Source organism: Lates calcarifer, linkage group LG15 (genome assembly GCF_001640805.2).
Source record: "Lates calcarifer isolate ASB-BC8 linkage group LG15, TLL_Latcal_v3, whole genome shotgun sequence".
Classification (NCBI taxonomy): domain Eukaryota; kingdom Metazoa; phylum Chordata; class Actinopteri; family Centropomidae; genus Lates; species Lates calcarifer.
The window spans coordinates 3,206,360-3,229,271 of record NC_066847.1 but is presented as its reverse complement, the minus strand read 5'-3'; the positions used below and the strand labels follow the sequence as shown (position 1 = coordinate 3,229,271).

Here is a 22,912-nt window from a genome sequence, read left to right as displayed (position 1 = left end):
CTCAAGGCACTTTTCATATAGAGCAGGTCTAGACCATACTCTTTAAAATATGGTATTTACAGAGAGAGACCCAACAGTCCACCATGAGCACAGAGTAACACCATAGTCTGTGACAGCATAAAATCTGACTGCATGGATGTCACTCTGTTGAAGACAGTAAAGAAAGTACATGACAATATTTAGTCAGTATGGTCACAATTCTGACACAGTCATCAGAATTTATTCTGCTGTCTCTGTTGATGTACCTGACACTGACAGTGCGTATCCAGTACTCGTCAGGTACTTGGGATTTCTCACACTTTATTTATAGAGTATCAACAAAAAAAAACTATCAATGGTCAGCAGAAGCACATTACAATGACTGTGCCTGCGGATATGAAAGAAAAATATGCAGCGATAAATAAATAAATATTGTCAGGTAGTTGACCTTTCTTTCACTAGCTTCACAGCCTGAATATACAACAACCACTTATGCAAAGTAACCCAGAATATGGGACCTCTAACAGATATGAATGCTGTCTGTCCTCTCAACCAGCTAACCCTCTGCCAGCAGGCAAATTAAAGCATTTCCCAAAATGTCAAACTAGCCATTTGTGGAGGGAGGGAGGGTTGGTGTGGCAATTCCATTTGAATCTTAGCTTCTTATGAATGTTCTGGTTCCTCACATATGGACTTGGCCTTGTAACAATTCATATCCAACAGTACCTTTGTCAGGTAATGAATTTGGTTCTGTCCAGTGCATTTAAGTAAACCCTACTTGTTATTGCTGTCGAGCTTCAAACATACCTTTTCATCCTGTTGCTCTCACTCATTCAGCTGTCACTGTATCATATCAGGAGTCTGTGGATGCAGCCTCGAAATCCTTTTCTCCTGAAGCAGAAAAAGGAACATTTCCTGTTGCAGCATCCTCACAGTAAAGGCAGAAATCAGATATTTATCTCATTGTTGGTCCACATCTGATCCTCCACCAGCTGCCTAAACCAGGAGAAATCATGTCCTGTATAATTTCTCACAGTTTAGACCACTGTCAGGAAAATCAGAGCTGTGGCAAAAAAAAAAAAATTGTAAACAAGTCTGTAAATCCCCGTGTCTGCTCCTTTCCCTCCTCCGGCCTCCTCCCTCCATTGGCAGGCTACAATCTACGCAGGCTGTAGTAGTGGAGGTAACTTATTTACTGTTTTGTAACACAAAAAAAGCGCAAGACTTTGTACTAATTTTCAAATAAAGAGGCTTTGATACCACAGTTTTCTGTCTACTGGATTTATTTTATATTTTTACAATAATGAATGATTAGTGACATTTTTCCAGAAGGACATTTTTATTGGAATATTCTAACTTTTTTAAAGATATTTACAGTGTTACAGACAAAGAAAAATAATCAACTTGTTAAGACGTGCTGATTTGTATGCTGCTCTGTGTTACCATGACGACTGAGCTACACGCACTGATTGAATTTGAGGGGTGTTGTGTCTTAAAAATAGCTCCACCCAGCTCCTCCAGCCTGCCTGCTTCAACTCTATGCAGCCATTATTCCAGTCTTTTAAGCAATTGCAGAAAGGAGCAGCCGAACGCTGTCACACCCTGGTGATGCCTTGTCAAGGCTATGATAATGGAGTGCATGCTGGGTATTTTTTTCTTTGTTATTTTGGGCCCAGATCTGGTGCTGGAAGTGCAGAACAGTTTCCATCCATCACAAACATATAAAGAAAGCAGCAAAGAGCGACAGAAGGAAAGAACGGATACAGACGAGTGCATAGTGATCTGGTCCCAGAAGCAAGTGTGTTTGTGTTTCAGGTATCACACCCCCAGAGTAGTGGAAATACACCAAACTTCAAAACTGAACCCCTACCGTCTGCCACCAGGCACATCTTGGTAATCAACACTGCTAACATGTCTCCAACAGTCCCAGGATTCAGTGTGTTTTTTTTCTTAAAAGCAGGATTAGAAAGAGCTACAGGCCTCCAGCGACACCTGGTGAGAGAAAGGCAGCGATCTGTGGACTCAGCGCTTGTTGAGGCTCCAGAGGGGGTCCAGGCTGCTGAGCGGGTCGTCACCTTCTTCCCCTCGAGTCCCATGGAGACCCTGACCCTCCGCTGGCTGCAGGAAGCTCTGCTTGGTCACCCGCTGCTTCCCCCGGCCTCCTCCCTCCATGGAGAAGGCCTCGGGCGTCAGCGAGGCCAGCAGCTCCAGAGAAGAAGGAGCCGGAGCAGCGGAGGAAGCAGGAGGCGGGCTGACGCTGGGAGCAGCCTCTGGGACTGGCTGGTGGTTGGCTGCTGGAGGGGACGGGGAGATGGCATCAAGGCCGTTGGGTGGAGGAGGAGAGTGGGCAGGGGAGGAGAGAGGCGGACTGAAAGAGGAAGGGGGCTGGGCATCTGTAGGTGGACAGGGGTTCTGGAACTGCTGGATGTCACCCAGGGAGTCGAGGTCAGACAAGATGGTCCCAACCTGCTCCTCCAGGCCACTCAGGGCCTCCATGGCCGGGTCTGTGGCGCTGGGCGGCCGGATGCTGAGCTTGGCGATGGTGGCTTGGATGGAGCTGATGGGCATGTCACCGCCGAGGACGATATCCTGCTGCGACTCCTGTCTCAAGTAAGGCTGCAGAGAAGAGAGACATGTTCAGATCAAAAAAACAAAAAGAGGAGACACTCTGAGAATTATAGAACCTCTATCTACCGACACAAGTACCTCGTCTGACCACAACTCGTAGAATTCCTTTGGAACAATCGGATGTGCAAAATGTAAAAAATACAATGTTAAAGCTCAGATGAAAGTGATTAACCAGATTGGAGGGAATAAGATGCAAGCTACAGGAAGAGCAACTCTACTGCTACATTCTTCTACTAACTACAGATGGTGGACATTTTAAAGGTCCATCTTTAAATAATGACAACATTAATACATACATAAATTACAAAACATTTTACTTTTCATATAGATAGTTTGGTTTTTTTATTTTTTTTTACATCATTATAAATGTGATGATATCTTTATAGTCTGGTTAGTGGGACAAAGTGAGCAGCTTAAATATGGTTCCTTGAGCAATTTCCTTATGGTTTATTATTAATCTAATGAATGAGAAAATTATCAATATCAATCAATAATAATATTAAGTAGTTGCAGTCTTCTATTTACCTGCAACTGTGGTAATAAGCAAACTGTTTAGCTTCCATTAACAGCTTTTTGTTGGTAAATGTGACACATTTATCAATGACCACCTGAACATAAATACTTGATATTTCTGGTCTTTACAAGACCTGAACACTTTAAACAACTGGATTATGGGACACTGAGGGTCAGTTATGTTCTCAAACTACTGAAAGCTTCTTGTATCTACAGGGCACAGGGACTCACTGAACTCCAAAGCCACTTTCATTATTTTACCGTCTAGTGCAGCTGGACAGAGTTCTGCACTAGAAGAGTGACAAACCTTGGTGGCTGCAGAGCTGGTGTTCTTGCTGCAGGTGGCAGTAGTGATGCCGTGGCGCTGAAGGACGTGCTCAGCATGCTTCAACACAGCCTCATAGCAGAATTTCAGATGGAGCTGGAGACGAGACACAGAGGAGGATGTTAATATGAAGCACCTAATATCTGAAAATCTATTCACCCTGAGGTTCAGTGACTGCACGTGACTCCACAGCATGTGTTTCACTTCATTATGTATTTTACCTCTCATTATCTATCAGCTATAAATTCAGTTTTAGATTTGTGACATAAATCACATACGACCCCGACACACTACTGCAGATTTCAGTGTATCTGACCTTCTCCTGCAGCATGTTCTTCCTCTGCTGTCTCATCTTCTTCACCAGCAGTGGGAGGTCTGGGATCCCGTTTCCTGCCTCCAGCTCCTGCAGAGCCGCGTACAGCAGACAGAAGGCGCCGGTGCGTCCAACGCCCGAACTGAGGCAGAAAACGTGCAGTACAGGCTGATTAACCACAATTCTCACCACGTCATCAAAAAGGCACAAAACAGTGTTATACAAGCATTAAGATTAACTATTACTTCCGCATTGGCAGTTGAAAGGTTAATGACGTTTTTGGAACAATAGAGCAGTTTGTAAAGGAGAGAGAAGAAGACATTAGGTGAGACAGATTATTTCATTATCTACAGATTACAGTGGTGAGACTGAAACCTCTCATTACAACTAATTTCTATAGCTGTATTCATTTCTAGTGACTCACAATAAAACAAAACTTTTAATTATTTCACTGACCGGCCTTTATAACACTCACAACGGCCCTTACATGTGAGGCTTACTGCCACAGCTTAGGGGCCTATCTGAAAGTTGCAGGGAATATTTATACATATTTATTTATTTATATCTTTATATGTAAACTTGAATTGAATGTAGCTGTCAACTGTGCTCTTAAATTGCTTTTGTGATGATGACAGCAATGATTCCCCAGAGAGACAGGATACAATTTTTTAACACAAATACCTAAATTCACCAGTTGCAGAATAAACAAACCAGCTACTCCCACAATAAACATCAGTGGGCTGAAGGCTGGTATTAACCTCTGTTTTATACTGTGACAGGTTAAAACACATCATGGCACACACACTCACCTGCAGTGCACCACAACAGGTGTGTGTAAGGGCCTCTGGTGGAGGTAGTGTCCATGAACCTCCTGGATGAATCGCAGCAGGTTGCTCTTGCTGTCAGGAAGACCCCTGATGAGGAACATGGAGAAATGATGACTCCTCTGTGTGAAACCTTCTTTAATCTCTTCAAGCTACACATGATCAGTCATTTGTTACTAGTTTATATTAGAAAAAAAAACAGATGACTTACAGCTCCGGCCAGGAGGTGAACTGGAGATGGACAACAGTGCGCTTCAGGCTTTGGTCACGGTACTGCAGACTGATCATGCGCTCCACGTGCGTCGGTGTGGTCTTCTGCGTGGTTAGACTGAGTGTGATTGGTCCCTGAGAGAGCTGCTGGCCACGCTCTGTTGGGAAGTAGCGCAGAACTTTTCCCTGTGAGAGAAAGAGACGTTACAAACACAGACAGTAACAACAGAGCAGGTACATTACATGTACAGTAGATATCTATAGGAGGTGTTTTCAAACAGGGTTTCAATGTGTAAATCCCCATACAAACCAAATAACTCTCAGTAAATAATTGTGATTTTTTTCCTGTATAAGGTTCTTTCACTGAAGCAAAAATTAAATAAGATTATAGATGATGTGTGTCCAAAAATATGTATGAAAAAACTGTTTTCTCTCCTTTAAAAATAAATCTAAGAGTTGATATAAATCCATTTTAACTTTCTGCAGCTGCACACCACATGCTGTTGTAATTACATCCATGTTAAATTACTGTGTAAACTTAAAAAACTCTGTACCTTTTCCAGCTCCTGCTCTGAAACCAGCATGACTATCAGTGACACCTTCTGCTCGTACACCATCAGCCAGAAATCTGCTGCTGTGCCGGTGAGTGGCGCCTGTGTGGCAATAAGGCGTGGGCAGTACGGTGACAAGTCCTCCACATAGCTGGCGTTGATGTAGTCATCTTTGCCTGACTGCAGCACCACACGGTTGAGGTCGTAGGGCATGACATCCTGGTGACGGTTCTTCATGGTGTAGCAGCGGGCGATGGCGATGGAGAGCTGGCGAGCGTCCTTCTCCTGCTGGTCCTGAAGCTCTTTCCAGCGGGCATCCAGCACTGATAGGCCACCCTCAGTCTCTGAGGGGTGCTCCAGGGAATCTACTTGAGCTCTATATCGTTCCAGTTCACTGTGAAGCCGGGCGACACGTTCTGGAGCTTGATATGGGTCACCCTGAATCAGGAGAACTCCCTGGGAGCTCTTCTTTCGACGCTCCCCATCCTGTGGGTCAGCTTTAGTGGGTTGGAGGACATTGGTGGGGGCCTTGGTGCCTCCAGGTTGGCTCTCTGGGCTTGAGGAGAGGAGGTCATCTGTACTTGAGTTCTGCCGTTGAAACAGCGATGTGGAGGGAGAGACAGCAGAGGGAGAGGGAAGAGTGGGTGGGGCGGTGCCTCCAGGGGTGGGGGCTGGTGTGGGTCTCTGCTGGGGGTTCAGACCCAGAGAGGTAGGGCCTGGAGAGGGAGATGGAGAGGGCGAAGGGGAAGGGGAGGGAGGGACAGTGTTGGGTGGCTGAGCTGCTGAAGGACCTCCAGGAGAGGGCTGGATCATGTGCTGAGCAGGGGGAACATGTGGACCATGTGGGCCCATGGCAGTGGGCTGCTGTGGGGCACTTGGAGGTACATTAGGTCCTGGAGCTGAAGGGTACATAGTAGATGGCTGTGGATGGGTCATGGGAAGAGGAGCCTGAGGTTGTTGGGGAGCTGCCGGCTGTGGTGCCAGAGGCTGCATCATTGGAGCCCCTCCTGGGTAGCACACTCCCCCAGAATGAGGGGGCTGAGTCTGGGGTTGACTGGGCATCCGCATGGGCTGCTGGGGCATGTTTGGCATAGGAGGCTGTCCAGGGTGGGGGTGATGCTGTTGGGGTAGTGCACCAGGGGGCATTTGGGGCATAGGGCCCCTTGGCAGGTGGACCTGAGGACCAGGGACCATATGAGGTTGAGAAGCAGGAGGCACCTGTGGGTGCAGGGTTGGGTGAATAGGCTGGCTAGTTGGGGGCATGTAGGTCTGTGAGACTGGCGGCATTGGCTGACTTGTGGGGGGCATCTGTGCTCTGGGACCACCTGGTATCTGCATCTGTGGGTGGGGCTGAATCTTCTGGGCACTAGGGGGCATTGGTATTTGTTGCTGTTGTGGCAACATGTGTTGGTGAGGGAGTCCAGGGGGCATCTGTTGGTTTGGATGGGGTATGTAGGGCTGAGATACAGGGGGTGCTGGCTGAGAAGTTGGGGGTATTTGTGGGTGTGCAGTTTGAGGTGGCATCTGGGCCTGGGGTGGCCTTGGTATCATTTGAGGGTGCTGCTGGGGTACAAAGCCCTGTGGAGTCTGATAGCCTTGGGGGATCTGAGGTGGGGGTTGAAAACCATTTTGTTGATGTGGCTGCAGCTGACCTGGGAATGCCTGTTGGTACTGGGGAGGAACACCAGGCTGCGGGGGCATATATCCATGTGGGTAGGCTTGCTGGGTCTGGAGAGGAGGGTGTGGTCCAGGAATAGCTCTTGGTCCAGGCTGGTACCCCTGAGGCAGTGGCTGGGGGTATTGCTGTGGATGTTTCTGCTGCTTTGGTTGGGGTGCAACAGTTTGGCCTGGCCCTCGAATGGGCATCCCTGGTTGGGGCATAAACTGGGGATAGGCCCCCATCTGTGGGGGTACAGTGTAGCCAGCCGAGGCTGCAGGTGGGATAGGGTGGTGTGGTGTAGGGGCGTAGCTTGGGATAGGGGCCTGGATGCTGTCCACAGTAGTGGTTGAGGGCCGGACTGGTGTAGGGGCAACAGGGCCAGGTTGGGGACCTTGAGGGGGGGGTGGCCGATAACCTGGCACTATTGCCTGGGCTGGCATTTGTGGAGGCATCTGAGGAAGGGGCCCGCGTGGCAGGGGTCCCTGTGTAGCTAGAGCGCCTGAAGTTGGAAACTGAGCTATCCGTGCCAAGAGTTCTGGAGGTGGCAGATTGGCAGGGAAGCGAGGGAGACCAGCAGCTGGAGCACCAGGCCAAGGCAGAGAGCTGCTGCCGCCCAGGTTAGCACCAGGTGGGATGAAAGATTCAGGACCAGGCAGACGAGTGGTGGCAAGGGAAGGAATGTCAGGGGGAAGGCTGCGGAGCTCCTCAGGTAGGTCACCCCCCAAGGCCAAAATGGCTGCACTGAGCTGGGCCAACTCTGGGTCCTCCAGGCTGGAGCAGGCAGAGTCAGCATCTGGAGCCTTTGGCTTCAGAGAGGGTTTAGCTGCTGTAGGCCGTGCAGGGGGCTTTTTCTGGGTCTCTCTGTGGAACGGACAAACAAACAGAATGAAAATCAGGGAATGAAATAGAAGAGTTGGTGGAGAACCTGTTGTCTCCTTCCATGAGACCACATTTTTCAATTTTTCTATATGGAAGTTTTCAAATGGAAAAACATGGACAAAGACATCATGGTGACAGCCAGAGATTATATTTACAGTACAAGTTCCTCATACAGTGGAGGAGGCTCAGAAAGTCACTGTCACAGTAATTCACTGTGACTCTAAATAAAGGTTTGTTGTATTTTGTATTTTATTACTGTTTAGATGCCTCCCTTACTTTTCCAAGACAGGCTTCCTCTCGTCTGCTCTCGTCTGACACAGGGCCTTCGCTCTCTCCAGCAGTCGGGACGCTTTGGCCTCTAGGTCATCGTAGAACTCCTTCCCTTCCTGTGACTTCTTCATCAGGTCCTCATAGGCTTCGTACGAGCCCACCAGTCCCTGCACAGTGCTGTTCCACTGCTGCTCAGTCTGGCTCAGGCCCTTGCGGATTGAGGCGTACTGGACGTTAGCCTCTGTCAGGGCCTTCAGGATGTTCTCCTGAGCAGCCAAGTTCTGGTCAATGTACACCTTCACCTGTTCGTACTTCTTTAGCTGCTCCTCAAATATATGCTGGAAGGACACAGGGATCTCACATTTAATGCTTAAAAACCTAGTGGAAATTCTAAGGCTCATGCTAACACAAACAAACAAGTGATTCTGTGCTATATTTCAGTCACAAGATAAAACAAGACCAACTGACTGGTGTATTTTAAGTGGCCCAGTCCTCCTTGAAACATTTTAGTGTTCACTTCTCTCATATTTTTTCACATTTTGTATGGAACCCACATACAGCCACATACCTTCATGTCAGCCCTTTCTGTGGTGACGAGGGTGGAGGTGATGTCATCCTGCTGGATTAGGTCACGGAGCTGTTTCTCCAGAGAGCTTCTCTGTTCCCTCATTTCCTGCACCTTCCCCAGGATCCGCTTCATACACTGCAGCCCTGCTACCTCCTCTGCATACATATAAACACACACATGGGGTTATGTATATGTTTATAACAACATGATGACAAAACTAATTTTTTAAGCCTCAAAAACATTGATTCATTCATCAAACACACCCTCACCTTCACTGAGCTGGGGCCGGGGCAGGGCCTCTCTCAGACTGTCCAGTGGCCCCCCCAGCAGACGCAGGTTGCTGATGTGTAGGTTCATGGCCCGGTGGAGCTCCGTGTTGGTGAAACTGGCCTTCTCGTGGGCCTCCATGTACTTCTCCAAGTCCCTGCGGATCTCAGCCAGAGCCTGGGCCTGCGCTGCCGGGTGCACCTCGCCTGCAGCAGGGCCGCCAACCTCCTGGAGGGCTCGCTCACCAGCCTCATCTGACTCCAGGACGTCCCTGATCTCCTTCAGTGAAGACTCCACATCAGTGAACACACCTGAGAGCACTGTGCAGACGAGAATGTGATTTTTTTACACAGGAACACACAGAAAGGTGTCGCATAGCAAATCCAATCAAAACTTGTGACAAAAGCAAGTCTTTTAATGAATATAATCAACAATTTGAGCTGGAAATCATTGCATTCACTGCTTACCCTGCATGGACTGAATGAGGCTCTTGACGGTGTCGGGTCGGACGCTGAGTGCAGCACATTTTTCCATCAGGACGGGAGGGATGTGACTGTACATGTCCAGGTTGTCCACCGACTCTGGCTCCAAACCCAGAGAGTCCATGAACTGCCTGCAGGACGAGATGAAACCAGTCAGCTCATACCAGGTTCAGAGTCTGGTAATATTAAAATCTATTAGAGTAGCTCATTCTGTCAGGTAGGAAACATCAATCAGAATGGACTACTGCCTCTTTACATCAAGATATAAATTGAGTAGCTTAAGCTCTACAGACTGTCAGAAACATTTTCTTCATGGACTCAACCCAGAGGAAAAAAAATACATTTTTTCAAACAGGACTTTCCTGAGATCTTAATACATTATTCAACTCTGTCTCACACTCACTAGAACGAACACATCATGATTCTAGTTAACTCTTTAAAAAGGTCATTTTTATAAAACTTGTAACACAAAAACAGTCATAAATTTTAGCTCCACACACTCATGTACTCACTCTAGTGTTTCATTCTTGCTTTCTATCTTGGCCATGACGTCCCTCAGCAGCTTCGCCTTCTCCTCACTGGAAAAACAGAAGCACCATTATAACCTATGACATTATTCATGAAAGGCTGACTGGACACACTTTTTCACCTGTCTAATATGAACTGAAGGCGCCTACCTGTACAGAGAGGAGGCTTCATGGGCAGCCATTGGCACAAGCTTGGCAAATAGGTCTGGTCCAGTGACGCTGGGGTCAGTGGGGTTCACTGGCAGAGCTTTTACAAGTGGTGCACCTGGAGGAACACAGAGTAGCTGGTTTTATTGGCACAGTAACACACAAGCTTGATTTTAAAAGTATATTTACATAGATCAACAGACAAGGGGAGATCACAATCAACATCTTGCAAAAGAAACAGCGACAGCTTTTGTAGTTTGTTTTTACAGCACAGCATGCAGCCAATTTTAGTCACTTTGTGCCTCATTGACAGTGTTTTGGATGTGAGGCTGCCCTGTAATCAGAGGTAATCAATTCATGCTGAGGGCTGGAGTGATTAGTCAAATGACTATTTATTCTACAAATTATTCTACAACAATTTTGATTATGAGAAAAGAAAAAGCCAAAAATAATTCACTGGCTACAGGTTTCCAGAGGTAAATGCTGCCTGTTTCCCTCAGTCCTCTATATTATCATACTGAATACCTTTGGACATTCATTTAAATATGACATGAATTTGAATATGTCAGCTTGGGCTTCTGGACTTTTCAGTATTCTAACATTTTATAGGCAAAACAGAAGCCATGTTATTCCAAAAAAAAAATACACAAAGCAGAGGACAAAGGGTTACTCATCACTCAGCAGACACATTCACCTAAATACTTCTAGATGCAAATGTAGCTTTGCAAATGGAAGTATTAGTAACACTGCGATAAAGTTAAGATGCTGAAGCTGCCTGTTACCTTTGACTGAGGCCAGAGTCTCCAGAGAAGGAACCGTCTCATGATAGATGAAGTCATTGTCCTTTTTGGCTGAATTAAACCTGGAAGTGAAAGTTGAAAGAAAACATTTTCACATGTATATTTCACAGGGTTTGATCACTGCAAGACACTGGTGAAACTACATGAAAACACTGGGACACAAGACTTTTGCTCACTTTCCACCGATAACATCCATGGTGAATCTCAAGGCCTCTTGCACGCTGTCAGGTTGACCCTGGTTGTTCCAAAACAAGAAAAAAAAGTTTAAATTATAAAACAAGTAGAATGCACACACCAAGACAGGTTAGAGTGGCACTAGTTAACTACTGGGAAGTAAGTGCAGTTCTACCTTGGCCAGCTTGATGGCTTCACTGAGTTTGTCCAAGGAGCTCTGCAGGTACGCCAACTGTTGGGAACAGTAAATCCAAATTTAAGTCTGAACAGAAAGAATTGCAGGGCAGTAGAAAACAGGACTGATGCAGACAAAGATGAAGGTTTACTATAACTGGAACAGTAAATTCTGGAAAGCCCTGTCTGTGAGCATTATTGTGAGTTAAATGTGTTTATGTAATTTTTTTCAACTTGACTTTAGTTTGGAACATGCTGTGTCGCGATGCTGACATTTTGGGAAATATGCTTATTTGCTTTCTTGCCAAGACTGATATCACCATAAGTATGAAGCTGTAGCCAGGAGTCAGTTAGCCTAGCTTTGCAATATAGACTGGAGCTAAGTGTTTTTTTTAACCGTTGGACAGAGACAGACGAGCTGTTTCCCTGTCCCAGTCTTTTGACAAGAGAAATCAAAGAAGTGCGTTTACCAATAAATTGTGGTAAAATTGGAAAGTCTCCTTCTGAATCTGAAATAACTGATAGAGTTCGCAAATATTCAAGGAAGAGTTGAATTTGAGTTCATTCTTTTAAAATACTGAACAAACTGTTAATTTCTGTGTTTAAAGATCTAGCGACAAATGATAAAATACACCCAGATGAAAGAACCAGCACCCTGATAGCAGATGTAAAACAAAACCCTGTATGTGAAATGTGGTCTTACCCGTTCTCCATATTTCTGCTGCTCCTCTGCCTGCTTTCCCATATGAAGCTGTTGAGAGAGAAACAAGACTGGCATTAGGGAGGAAGGTGTGTGTGAGTACGTGTAGCTACGTTATAAAATGCCAACACACAAACATGTTCACACATGCAGAGCCACTCTTCTTCTCCCCAATTAGACTCACATGTGCAATAGCAGCAAAGTAGTAGATCTTCATCTGAACCAGTTTCTTCCAGTCCTTCTGGATCTTCCCCAGCATGGAGGCCGTCTCCGAGTTCTCCAGAGCCCTGCAGGCCTCTTTATAGTAATCCACCACCTGCAGCACCACAGTTACAGTCATTACCCTCTAATATTTTAATTATTGATTGATATGATATTATATTATTAAATGTGATGAATATTTAATGGTAAGACACTGACCTGAGCACTGATGCGGGCAACCAGGAAACTCTTCCTGTTGTCCAACATGGACTTCTCCAGAAGACACTCCTGAGCCTGGCCCTAGGAAGTAGAGAAAGACTGGTAAGATGTGTTCCAATGAGTGTGTGTGTATGTGTGTGCGTGCATATCTACATAAGTGTAATCTACCAGCATGAGGTTGATGTTGAGGTTGAGGATCTGGTGGCTCATGTCCACACTGAAGTTGTGGCTGAAATGGTCTCTCAGGTAGGAGAAAGCCCCAGCAGAGCACTGGAAGTGGGTACACGACACCTTCATCCCCTGGACACAAAGCAGAGAGTCAGTGGAACTGTGTGGACACGTTCATGTTTGTTCTGGGTGTGTGTATGTGTGTCTTACCTCCTCAGACACCCTGTTATCCATGGCTCCCAACATGGAGTGCAGGGCCCCTACAGAGAATCCAGAGACAAGTTCAATGAGGTTTGCTTTTCACATGCAGTAAACACTGCCCTGCTGACTATCACCTTTCAGCCTCCTTTAAATGTTATCTTAGTGAATTTAGTGATGTCCCAAACTGTAGCATGTTGCAGGATACAGGATATGAGTATGTTTGGAATTTGAATTTCTACCATTGGTAATGCGAAGTCTTTGCTAGAGAAATGTCAGCAGCAGAAATATTACACAGAAAACCTATTTGCTATTTTTAAGCCTTTTTACTACAAAACAACTGTTTATCATTTCTGACATGTCAGGTGGAAAATCAAGGGTACCTCTTTTTCTATTATCTCACTTAGTTATTTGTAGAAAGGACAAAACCAACAGGATTGCTGATCTGTGTCAATTAGTTAGTGGACTAAATTAAACAATGTAAGAGTCTGAGTCTGAACTGTCTCACTTAATCACTCAGTCTTTTTACAGCTATCCTGCAGAGGTAAATTAGTTTCACTGCTTTAATGAGTGTCTTCCAGTTTAAAAACAAGACCATGAAACTGCTCTATGTGACTTAACTCACCAAGATTGTAGAGGATGCAGGCTTGCTCATAGCTGATGTCATCATGGGTGACTGTTTTTCCAGAGAAAATTTCAGTCCTCACACACAAAATTAAAAGGAAACATTACAGAGAATATCTGATTAAAATACAACTGATTTAAGTGTCTGTACGCATGGATGTTGGACATAATAATTCTTTTTTCATATCAGCAAAAATATATACTGTATCAGTCTGGTTATTAAATGTTCCTGTTATTTTGTCCACCTCTGTACATTAAGATTTAGGGCAGTGGTGAAGTGCCTTTTTTATGCAGAGCAAACTGCAGTGAGTGTGACTCTAAAATAAGCTCTAGACCTCTGGAGTGCAGGGAAACAATAGTTCAGACACAAGTGTGTGAATGCCTGTGTTACTACCATGAGATGGGTACAGCAGCCTCCTGGCTCGCTCCCATGGGCACTCGGCTCTGGAGGTAATGCAGCTGGCCGAAGTACTTCCTCAGTGTGCTGCATCCCTCGAAATCCCTCGTCACGTTCACTGCGCTCTGTGAAACAGACACAAACTCTGTGTTTCTTTTGTGTTGAATCAGCTGTTCTTTGTTCCTCACCACTGCAGCTACAGAATCGCCACTTCTGACCTAATTCACCTCTACTTAATATAAGCCTTTCTTTAGGGTTAAAGCATTTTGTGTTAAGAACTTTTTCTTGATGTGGTTTCTAAAGAGCTCATTTTTAGGTGTCATTTAGACTTAAATCCTCACTGGGATCAGATCAGAGATGGATGCGCAAACTGACACCAACAGATTATCACTCAGCTGTTAGATTGAACATTTGCCTCCACTCATCTGCCATTAGAGTGTCCCACAGGAAATAGAAAGAGTAAAGATGATTACATTCTCATCAGTGATGAGCGCAACTGCATCTTATTTCAGAATGGGTTCTGTAGTTGTGAGGCACTGGTTCTGTCTTTCCTTTTACTATGGGAGGATATTATGTATGTGTGCACAAATTCATCACAGTTTGAGCTCCTTCTTTCCAAAAAAGCGTTCTAAAAGTCCTTACATTTCCTGTTACATTTGCAGACTTTTAGCAGTTATAGATGAGAATGAACTGAGCATCTTTTTTGTTGTATTAAAGGACAACTTTGGTATTACAGCAGCTCCCATGTTGTGCTTGTAAAGTTTTTGTCAGTGGAGTCTGGCAGCGATATATAGTGATGCTTGCTCTTTACCAAAAGGTCTGTCTCTATAGGAATCTTATCCATCGTGTTGTCTGATGCTTGAACAATCTGAGCCTGTGACATGGACAGCTGCCATTAGATTGCACTGCAGCAGCTGTTTAACGTATTCGGGTACACCATTCTTGCTCAATACTAAATCAATTCCAAAGATTTTGCCCCTAACAATCATTTACACCCAAAAACATGAGAAAATAAGGGCCAGGTTCAAAAATACCAGAGTTATGCTTTGTGGATGACAGACAGTGGAATAAGTTTCACTACATTCACATGCAGCTTTACACAACCCCCACATAACGATCAACAGATCAGAGCCACAGAGATCTGACAGAGCATATTTCTGTGGAGATGTTTTGCACATGGCCTACCTGCCGCAGTGTCTCCAGTTTCTTCAGCTGTTCGTTGTAGTTGTCCGGATTCTCTCCATAGTTCTTCAAGATGAACTAGAGGAGAGGAAACAGGAAGAACAAGTAGGTAAGCATTCCATATTTTAAAAAAATCAGGTTCCTTCAATGCTTATGCCGAAAAAGGCTATTTCGGACTAATTTTTAAAAATCCAGACTGGGATTATATGTTTTAAGGCTTTGATTTTAACAACAGAACCACATTCAACAAAATCTGACATGCAGGATAACTGCTTTCCCTTCAAATGTCTTTAAACTACAGCTAATTCACTGTTATGCAAATCTCCTGAACAAAAGCCAAGAGTTTAGATTCTGTCTGAGTCTGAGTTTATATTGCAGGTTTTGGAGCACTCTCATCGTGCTTTGCCAAGACTTTCCCTGTCCCCATAAGCCACTGTAATAAGCAGCAAGCTACTTAATGTCGGGTCAGGAGGTAAACAGCCCTGCAGACAAACTGAGTCTTTTACTAATGCTTCTTTCTGTTTTATAATGAAATCATGGAAGTAGGAAGGTCACTTGAACTTATTCCAATAGGAACATTCAAAGTGAAAAAAATACCCCCACTATGTTAAAGGTTAAGCATTTTAGGGGTTAATACTGAGATGAGCTGTCACTATAAGATATCTGCCAAGGAAATAGTTTTTAGAACTTTTACAAAAAAATCTCTGTAAAATTTCCACATAAGTCAGACAGCATTTCTGAATAAAGGTGTTGACTTGGGCAGTCTAATGCAAAATATCTCATCAGGAGCATCATCAAATGGAATTACAGTCACCCAAGAGGGCAAAGATCTGTTGTTTTATCTGCTTCAGGAAGGATCAGGAAAATTAGTTACGAGATAAAGGCGAGGCGGAGTAAATCGACATATTTTTTTCCTAATTTGAGTAAGGAAAAAGTACCGTGGCTGGTGTATTATATTTTCCCCAGGTAAAGCAACTAACAGAATGATTTGTGAATAAAATATGTGGTATCCACGCTTGATGAGTAGTCGTCTTCTTTCCTGTGACCCAGTATTTGAAATCCGCGAAGAGGCTGCTGCGTTCAGGTGCATATGACAATGAGCTCACTGTTATTATTTTCGTGTCGGCAGTCTGACTGGGCCGTGAGGAGCCAGGCTTGTTATTTTTAACAGTGCTTAGCTCTGTCTGTGATGCAGAGTGTTGTTAGGTTCATTTCTAGGGAGTTAGCCACTTGGTTGAGAGCTAATCATGAACTTCGACTTGAGCTTCTAGCTAATTACCTAGCTAGCAGTAAGCTAACATTAGCAAACAAAAGGCGGTGGTCAGGGGGTTCGCCACAATCAGACCTCAGCTACCCGTTCTGGAAAATTCTCCATTCCGGACAACAGTGACAGCTAACGGTCAGATTGGACGGTGGCTAGCGTTAGCTTCTTGATTGGGTTATCCAGTCGTCCATAATCCCTGTTTGGTTTGACTTTCGACCTCAGCCCTGTTGCTCCATTCCCCACCCAGCTCACCTGCCTGACGGACGGGCTGAACTGGAACTCTCCTGCCTCTTTTAGATCCAGCCAGATCATCGGCATCCGGGGGACCGCCTCCATCGCGGCCGACTCTACACGGCGCTGTCAGCCGCTACGATGTCGAAACCACGTCGGTAGTTTTGTCGACGTTAACGGTTTTCCAGAAGATAGCTTTCTTCCCAAACAACTGTGTCATGTATCCATTTACACTTCAACCGGAAGCTGGGAGAGCACGTGACGTAGTCGCCCTATACTTGCCGATGGATTTATGGGAAGTGTAGTCAGTGATGCTACCAGACTTAGTTTCTCCTTTCTCTGGAAAGCAATTTACTCATATTGTATATTTTTTATCATAGACGGTATGATATTTACCTGCCATGATAAATTACACCCATTATTATTTAGTCAGACTCACAGAGACTCAGAGGCCTTTCGTTTTCCTCTCTTGAGTCAATTTCAGTCAAACCAACGAAGCTGAAACCGGATTTTCCATTCAAAATAATGGTATCAACTTGTTGCTTCCTATTAAAACACCACGTTGACCACATTATTCCTTGTATCCTTCCTCTGTGGGTAGCTTTAAACGAAACCAAAATTGTTGTTTTCAGTTGATGTGCATTTTTAAAATGAAATTTGCTGTTTTTTTCAGTGGTGGAAAGTAATTCAACCACTGTACTAAAGTATAAATTTGAGGTATTTGTAGTTTACTTTATACTTCCTCTCTGCTACATGTCAAATGCTTAGTTGATTAATCAATTAGTCAATTGGGCAGAAAATTAATTAATTGTCATTTTTCATGCAAACATGTCAGATATTTCAAATCAAATATTCATTCGAGGAAATACCAACACATATGAACACATGAAGTCAAAATGAAAATAATCATTAGTTGCGTAGTCCGTAGACCCTTGTATAATAGCTATAGCTAATTAGTTGCTCCATCTTTTTTGCCCAAAATCTTGTTCTATTATACAGTGTATCTGTATATATCTGTTTTATTTTGAAAGGTGTAACCGGAACATCTACATTTCGTTCTGGCGCATTTTAACTAACTTTAACACTTCAACTAATCTACAACATAAATCAGCGAAATTACAATCATTCTAACATCGTCGTTTTGAGGTAAATAGATTACGATAGAATAAATAATACAAGTAGTGTATTGTTTAATCTGAAGACAGAATTGTAATTTTAGCTTATTAGCAAGTTTATTGGCAAGTAAGCTGTTACATTATAGGTAAATTATAGTTCTAATTGTTTATTAGTCAATATCCGAGCAAATATCCGTCGTCTTTTATGTACCGTATTATTTTCTTATTGTTTATTATTTCCTAATGTAACTTCCCATTGTGATTACTCACACATTACACTAACAACTGTAATGTCATGATTGCAATGGTGAAATGTCACTAAGTACATTTACTCAAGTACTCTACTGAAGTATAATTTTGAGGTACCTGTACTTTCCTCAGTGTTTCCATTTTATGCTACTTTGTATTTCTACCCCATGCTGCTTTACTTTAAGGCATCACTAAAACTCTAATCTAATGATCCAGTAATAATATAACAGTGACAGGAACCAGGCAACCTTTGATACATTTGGTACAAGTACTCTTTATTTACCATTAAGTACCTTAATACTGCAGTATTCCTACTTTTACTGAAGTAAAGAATCTGAATACTTCTTCAACCACTGGATTACTGACAGGTAGACAAGCCCACCTCTGTGTTGTTAAGTCATAAATTGCTACCAGTAGCCAGGTGCCTTCACAATGCATTTTGTTATTTATTAATGTTGATTATTTTGTCGATAAATCAAGTAATTATTAACACCCGTGTCATCAAATTGGTTGTTTTATCGAACCAACAGTCCAAAATGAAAAATATTCAATTTACAGTGACAGTGAGAAAGTAGCAGATCCTCACATTTGAAAAGCTGGAAACATTTTTGCTTGATAAAGGACAAACAATCATCTGATTAATACTGTTGTTGATTAACTTTCTGTAGATCAACTTATCATTCAACACTATAGTCTTTTTGTAGAACTGTAGGAGGATTATTTCATGAAGTGCAACACAGCCTAAAGACAAAACAAATCAGTTTTGAAACATTATGTTTTATGGATATTCTTATTTAGGACAACAGCATTCATGCACACAGTGATATCAGCTTGTGCTCAGTTCACATGTCTAACCTTGCTTGAGAACATCACAGTGTTTCTCCTCCCTGTCAGCAGACGTCACTGGTGAATCTTAGGCAGCGGCTGCTGGAGGCGGCGTGAACCCGACGGGATGATGACATCAGAGCCCTGATGGCCAGTGGGGCTGCGTTCTCCACAGACTGGGTGAGGCTGATATGGATTAATTAAGGAATAATCTTCAAGCTAATCCGTAATGAGCTGAGTGTGAACGCTCATCTGCAACCAAGAGCCAGAGATTGTCAGTTCTTATTGTCACGTTGAACGTTGTCATAGTGCAGTGGCAGTGTCACAGTGATAATTAGGCATCTATTGAGTTAGAAAGATCAGAGCGAGTAAAAGAAACTCTGATCAGACAGTTACTGAAGGAAAAACCAACACTCGGATTCTTCTACCGTGTGTTTTCATCACTGATATAAAAAGTACAATATATAACAACTTGCAGCATGTCTGTGAAACCTTTGAGACAATGAAACTTTTTTCTTCATTTATCTATTTAATCTGCCATTTATTTTCTCAATTAACTGATTAATTTAGTCTGTAAAAGGTCAGAAAATAGTTTAAAAAAAGAGAAGTCATGTCAATCAATATTCAATTTACAGTCACATAAGTCAAATAAAAACAGCAAAACCTCACAACTGAGAAGCTGAAAATAATTTTAGTGATTAATTCTTAATCATTTACCAAAACACTTTCTCGTTATTTTCTCTCTCTCTCTCTCTATTGTTTCAGCTGCACTACTGTCCATCATTATTAAGAATCTTATTTCTAATATATACAAAATAAGATATATGTGTTTATATACTTAATAATAATTCTAATTAAGAAAGACCCATTGTTTTAAATAATTCATATTTCTTTTTAAACACACAAGCCTACATTAAAAAACCGCAGGCACTTCCTCTGACTCTTATTATCATATCTATATATAACATTCATTTATAATTTACTGCTCACAAGCACACTGTACACCACTAATGCAGTTTTATTGAATTTTCTCTTCCCCCTGGATGCTCCCTAATGCTACCTGTCTCGCCTACACAACTACAGATAACAGACTGAAGTGTGTCAAAATGAATCATATTCAGATTGCAGGTCTGTCTGTAAAATGTTTCACATTATTAAAATGTACAGAGAAGAGTAGTTACAGTGTTAAAGGGAACAGGATTTAGCACATTAATGCCATGTTCTCATGATGTCTGCATTTTAAAATGAGTGGAGAAAAAGAAGCCTTCACCTTTTTAATTTTTCAAAACGTCCATGTCCCAGATGCATTCATATTCATGAACTCAAAATCAACCATGAATGATGGTTGATTCGTCACTTTTTTCTAAGTAAAACTGACTGTGCGAATATAACACATGATAATTTAGACTTCTATTACTGCAGAGTGTCAGCACTGCAGCATTAGCTGTCTTGTGTGCTGCAATGTATGAGACAGAGGGCAGGCAGGGGGGACTTTCAAGCCTGTGAACTCCCACATCATGTCCTGCTTGCAGTCACTGAAAAACTAATGTGAGAAGTTTTTCCTCTTTAGTCGGCAGTTTATGTTTATGGTAAATCTGACATGATGTGAGCGCTGCATTAGAGGAGATGTGTCAGACTCATTTCAACTACTGAGTCTGACAGACATTTACCAGAGAGGTCTGTCAAAAATGGTATTAAGGTGCATTAGATGCAGCTCAGTTTGTAGCAATAAAATGGACAGGAAGTCAGAAAGTTAGAATCCTGCACCTCTGCCTGTGCTGCATTGGTTTGACCTTTCTGTTTTTATTCTGTCCCTTAAGAGACTACCAACTTAATTTAAGTGCAGTACTAAATAACTGGACTGCTCCTCAGTTTCATAAAAAGCAGCAGCAACATAAAAGTCAGAGAACTCAGCTTCAAACAGCAACATGAAGGAACTAGAACATAATAGTGATAATTTCTCCTTCTTCATCACCATCAGTTTAACTGTGGAACCATAGCTGTGTCCTCAGCTCTAAGTTGTGATTGTGTAAATACCAACCGTGGCATTGTTGGTACCATATGAAAAAATCTTAATGTTTCATTTTCTTGGAAGATAAAGGTAACAAAAATGATCTTCTCTAATTACCTCCAGTTGCTCCTTTTCATAGCTCTCTCTCGTCTTGCCCTCCGCCAGCTGGGTTCGTCACCGCTGCATCTTGCTGCTCTGTACAGTCACCACTCCACCATGGGGGTGCTGCTGGGATGCCCAAACCAAGGTGGGCAAGACCCCCCTCCAGAGGGTTGCACCATCTTAGTGGCTCTGTAAGTGAGGGTGAGGAGAGACATCAGCTGTATGTTCATCTGTTTCAGTGCAGATATGTACAGATCATTATTGTCATTATTTTATCATAGTATGTATGAAGGGGCCTCTTAATGATGACCTTGTACACTACATGGCCGAAAGTGTCATTGTTGAGCATTTCATTCCCCCAAATTTTGGAAGCAGGCTGCTCTGATTCAGCTACAGCAGCATCAGTGAGGTCTGTTGCTGCTGTTGGGGTGTTGTTGTTGGATGAGGCCAGGCCCCGCAATATGGTGTCCGAGCTAATCCCAAAGGTGTTTGAAGGGGTCCATACTCCTGATCTTTCCTATCTGCCTAGTCACAGACATCTGTTCTCATCACTTCCTTTTCGTCTGCGTCTCTCTTGTGTTTTTTCCTTTTCTCACCACCAGGGGGCCCCATGCATCTGTGCAGAACAGTGCCAACATCAACGCCAAAGATATTCCGAAGATGACAGCGCTGCACTGAGTGGCTCAGCGCGCCAGGAGTGCGGCTCCCGCGGAGGTGCGGCGCAGACGTCCACTGCCTCAGCAAGTTCGACAACACGCCCTTCAACATCGCCATGGCTACCAGCAACACTGAGCTGATGATACTGCTACAGGTGGACGGATAGGAGGGTGTGGGTGAGGAGAGACAGAGACATTTTGGAAAGAGAGAGAGGCAGACATTCAGACAGAGTTAGGGAGAGAAAAAGAGGAAGGGACAAAGACAGTGAGATAGATGAGAGATGTGAGGAGTCAGACAGACGGATGAGGGGATAGAGACAAATAGATGGGCATGAGGGAAAGGAAAACAAAAGAGACATGATAGGGAGAGGAGTATAGAAAATGATGAAGGCAAAGAGTGGAAGGACGAGGAGAGAGCTTAATAACAGGCAGAGGAGGAGATATAAGGACAGACAACTGTTGGGGAAAAGAAGGGTGAGGCATGCAGAGAAGAGGACAGAAAAGCAGAGACAAAGTTGAGTCAGGTCATCTCTCTTTCTGTCGGCGTCTCAAACACATAACACTTTGGTGCAAGGTTATTAAACAAGATAAGATACAGAAGACATCCAAGAAAAGAAAAAACAGAAAATGACCAAGCACATTTCAGCCAAGGCAGGTAAAAATGAGGACGGCGAGGAGAGAGATGGACAGATAGATGAAGGCGGGGAAGACAAGGAGACATAGATGGATAAATGAGGGGCTTGTGAGAGATGGGGAGAGAGAGGAAGGAACAGAGATGGACAGAGATTAGGGGGAGAACGAAACAGAAAGGAGGGGGACGTAGAAGAGAAATCGTGGAGCCGAGGAGATTAACAAAAAGGCGGACAGAAGGGGAGTAAAGTAAAGACAGCATAAGAAGACAAAGAAGACAACAGTGTGAGATTGCAGACGCAGACGTGTTTGCACACCTCTTCCCCTGTGATTTCAAAAATACGTTTGATGTTTTCTAAGTGTGACTAGCAAAGCTGTAGTCGGACTCTCACCGGCGTTGCTATGGTTTCAGTGGCCATGCAGCCTCTCTCTGTCAGACAGCCATGTGCAACAGTTCTCACCATAACACCCGCATTTAGACACCATTTCACACAAGATGGGATTAGACCTTGTCTTTGAAAACATAAAGAATCCACACTAATAATCAAAATAACAGAATTGTGGTAAAGGATTATGTTGGACACAAAAAATGAGATTATAAAAGGCCCACATTCCCTCCTACCAAGGCTTTACATAACAGAGGTGTGTGTGGGCCCTCAGGTGCTACGTTGGAGGTTCTAGTTAGTGTTAGATAACTTCTCTCCTTGGACAGGACTCTTTAGCTAGCCAGGGTACAGATAGTAGGGCCTCGAGCTAAAGCAACTGGTTGACCCATGTGAGATGGCTGCAAACAGAGGGGCACTGACACATCTTTATGAAACATAAACACCCACCTTGGCTGTGAATGTG

At 43.6% G+C, this 22,912-nt stretch overlaps 2 protein-coding genes across 3 annotated transcripts; one reads left to right on the top strand and one right to left on the bottom strand.

The window, feature by feature from the left end:
* Window positions 1–1,244: 1,244 nt before the first annotated feature.
* Window positions 1,245–16,977, bottom strand: ptpn23a (protein tyrosine phosphatase, non-receptor type 23, a). Of its 2 annotated transcripts, none has more exons than XM_018676109.2 (24): window positions 16,497–16,977; window positions 14,984–15,058; window positions 13,796–13,923; window positions 13,403–13,479; window positions 12,790–12,839; window positions 12,580–12,711; window positions 12,412–12,492; window positions 12,176–12,307; window positions 11,995–12,042; window positions 11,293–11,349; window positions 11,120–11,178; window positions 10,926–11,005; window positions 10,147–10,261; window positions 9,982–10,047; window positions 9,455–9,600; window positions 8,990–9,307; window positions 8,721–8,875; window positions 8,159–8,490; window positions 5,347–7,864; window positions 4,794–4,978; window positions 4,568–4,672; window positions 3,762–3,900; window positions 3,428–3,541; window positions 1,245–2,595 (listed from the first exon to the last, which is right to left on the bottom strand). In XM_018676109.2, exons 1-24 carry the CDS (start codon window positions 16,578–16,580, stop codon window positions 2,002–2,004), a joined length of 5,790 nt encoding a protein of 1,929 aa, XP_018531625.1. In that variant the 5' UTR covers window positions 16,581–16,977; the 3' UTR covers window positions 1,245–2,001. The 2 variants fall into 2 exon arrangements, with proteins under 2 accessions (XP_018531625.1, XP_050931903.1); XM_051075946.1 differs by lacking the exon at window positions 16,497–16,977 and adding an exon at window positions 15,919–16,483.
* On the top strand, window positions 16,489–21,472 carry LOC108883191 (GA-binding protein subunit beta-1-like). Its single transcript, XM_018676110.2, has 4 exons — window positions 16,489–16,629; window positions 18,737–18,844; window positions 20,841–20,968; window positions 21,380–21,472. Exons 2-4 carry the CDS (start codon window positions 18,812–18,814, stop codon window positions 21,453–21,455), a joined length of 237 nt encoding a protein of 78 aa, XP_018531626.1. The 5' UTR covers window positions 16,489–16,629; window positions 18,737–18,811; the 3' UTR covers window positions 21,456–21,472.
* Window positions 21,473–22,912: the final 1,440 nt, after the last annotated feature.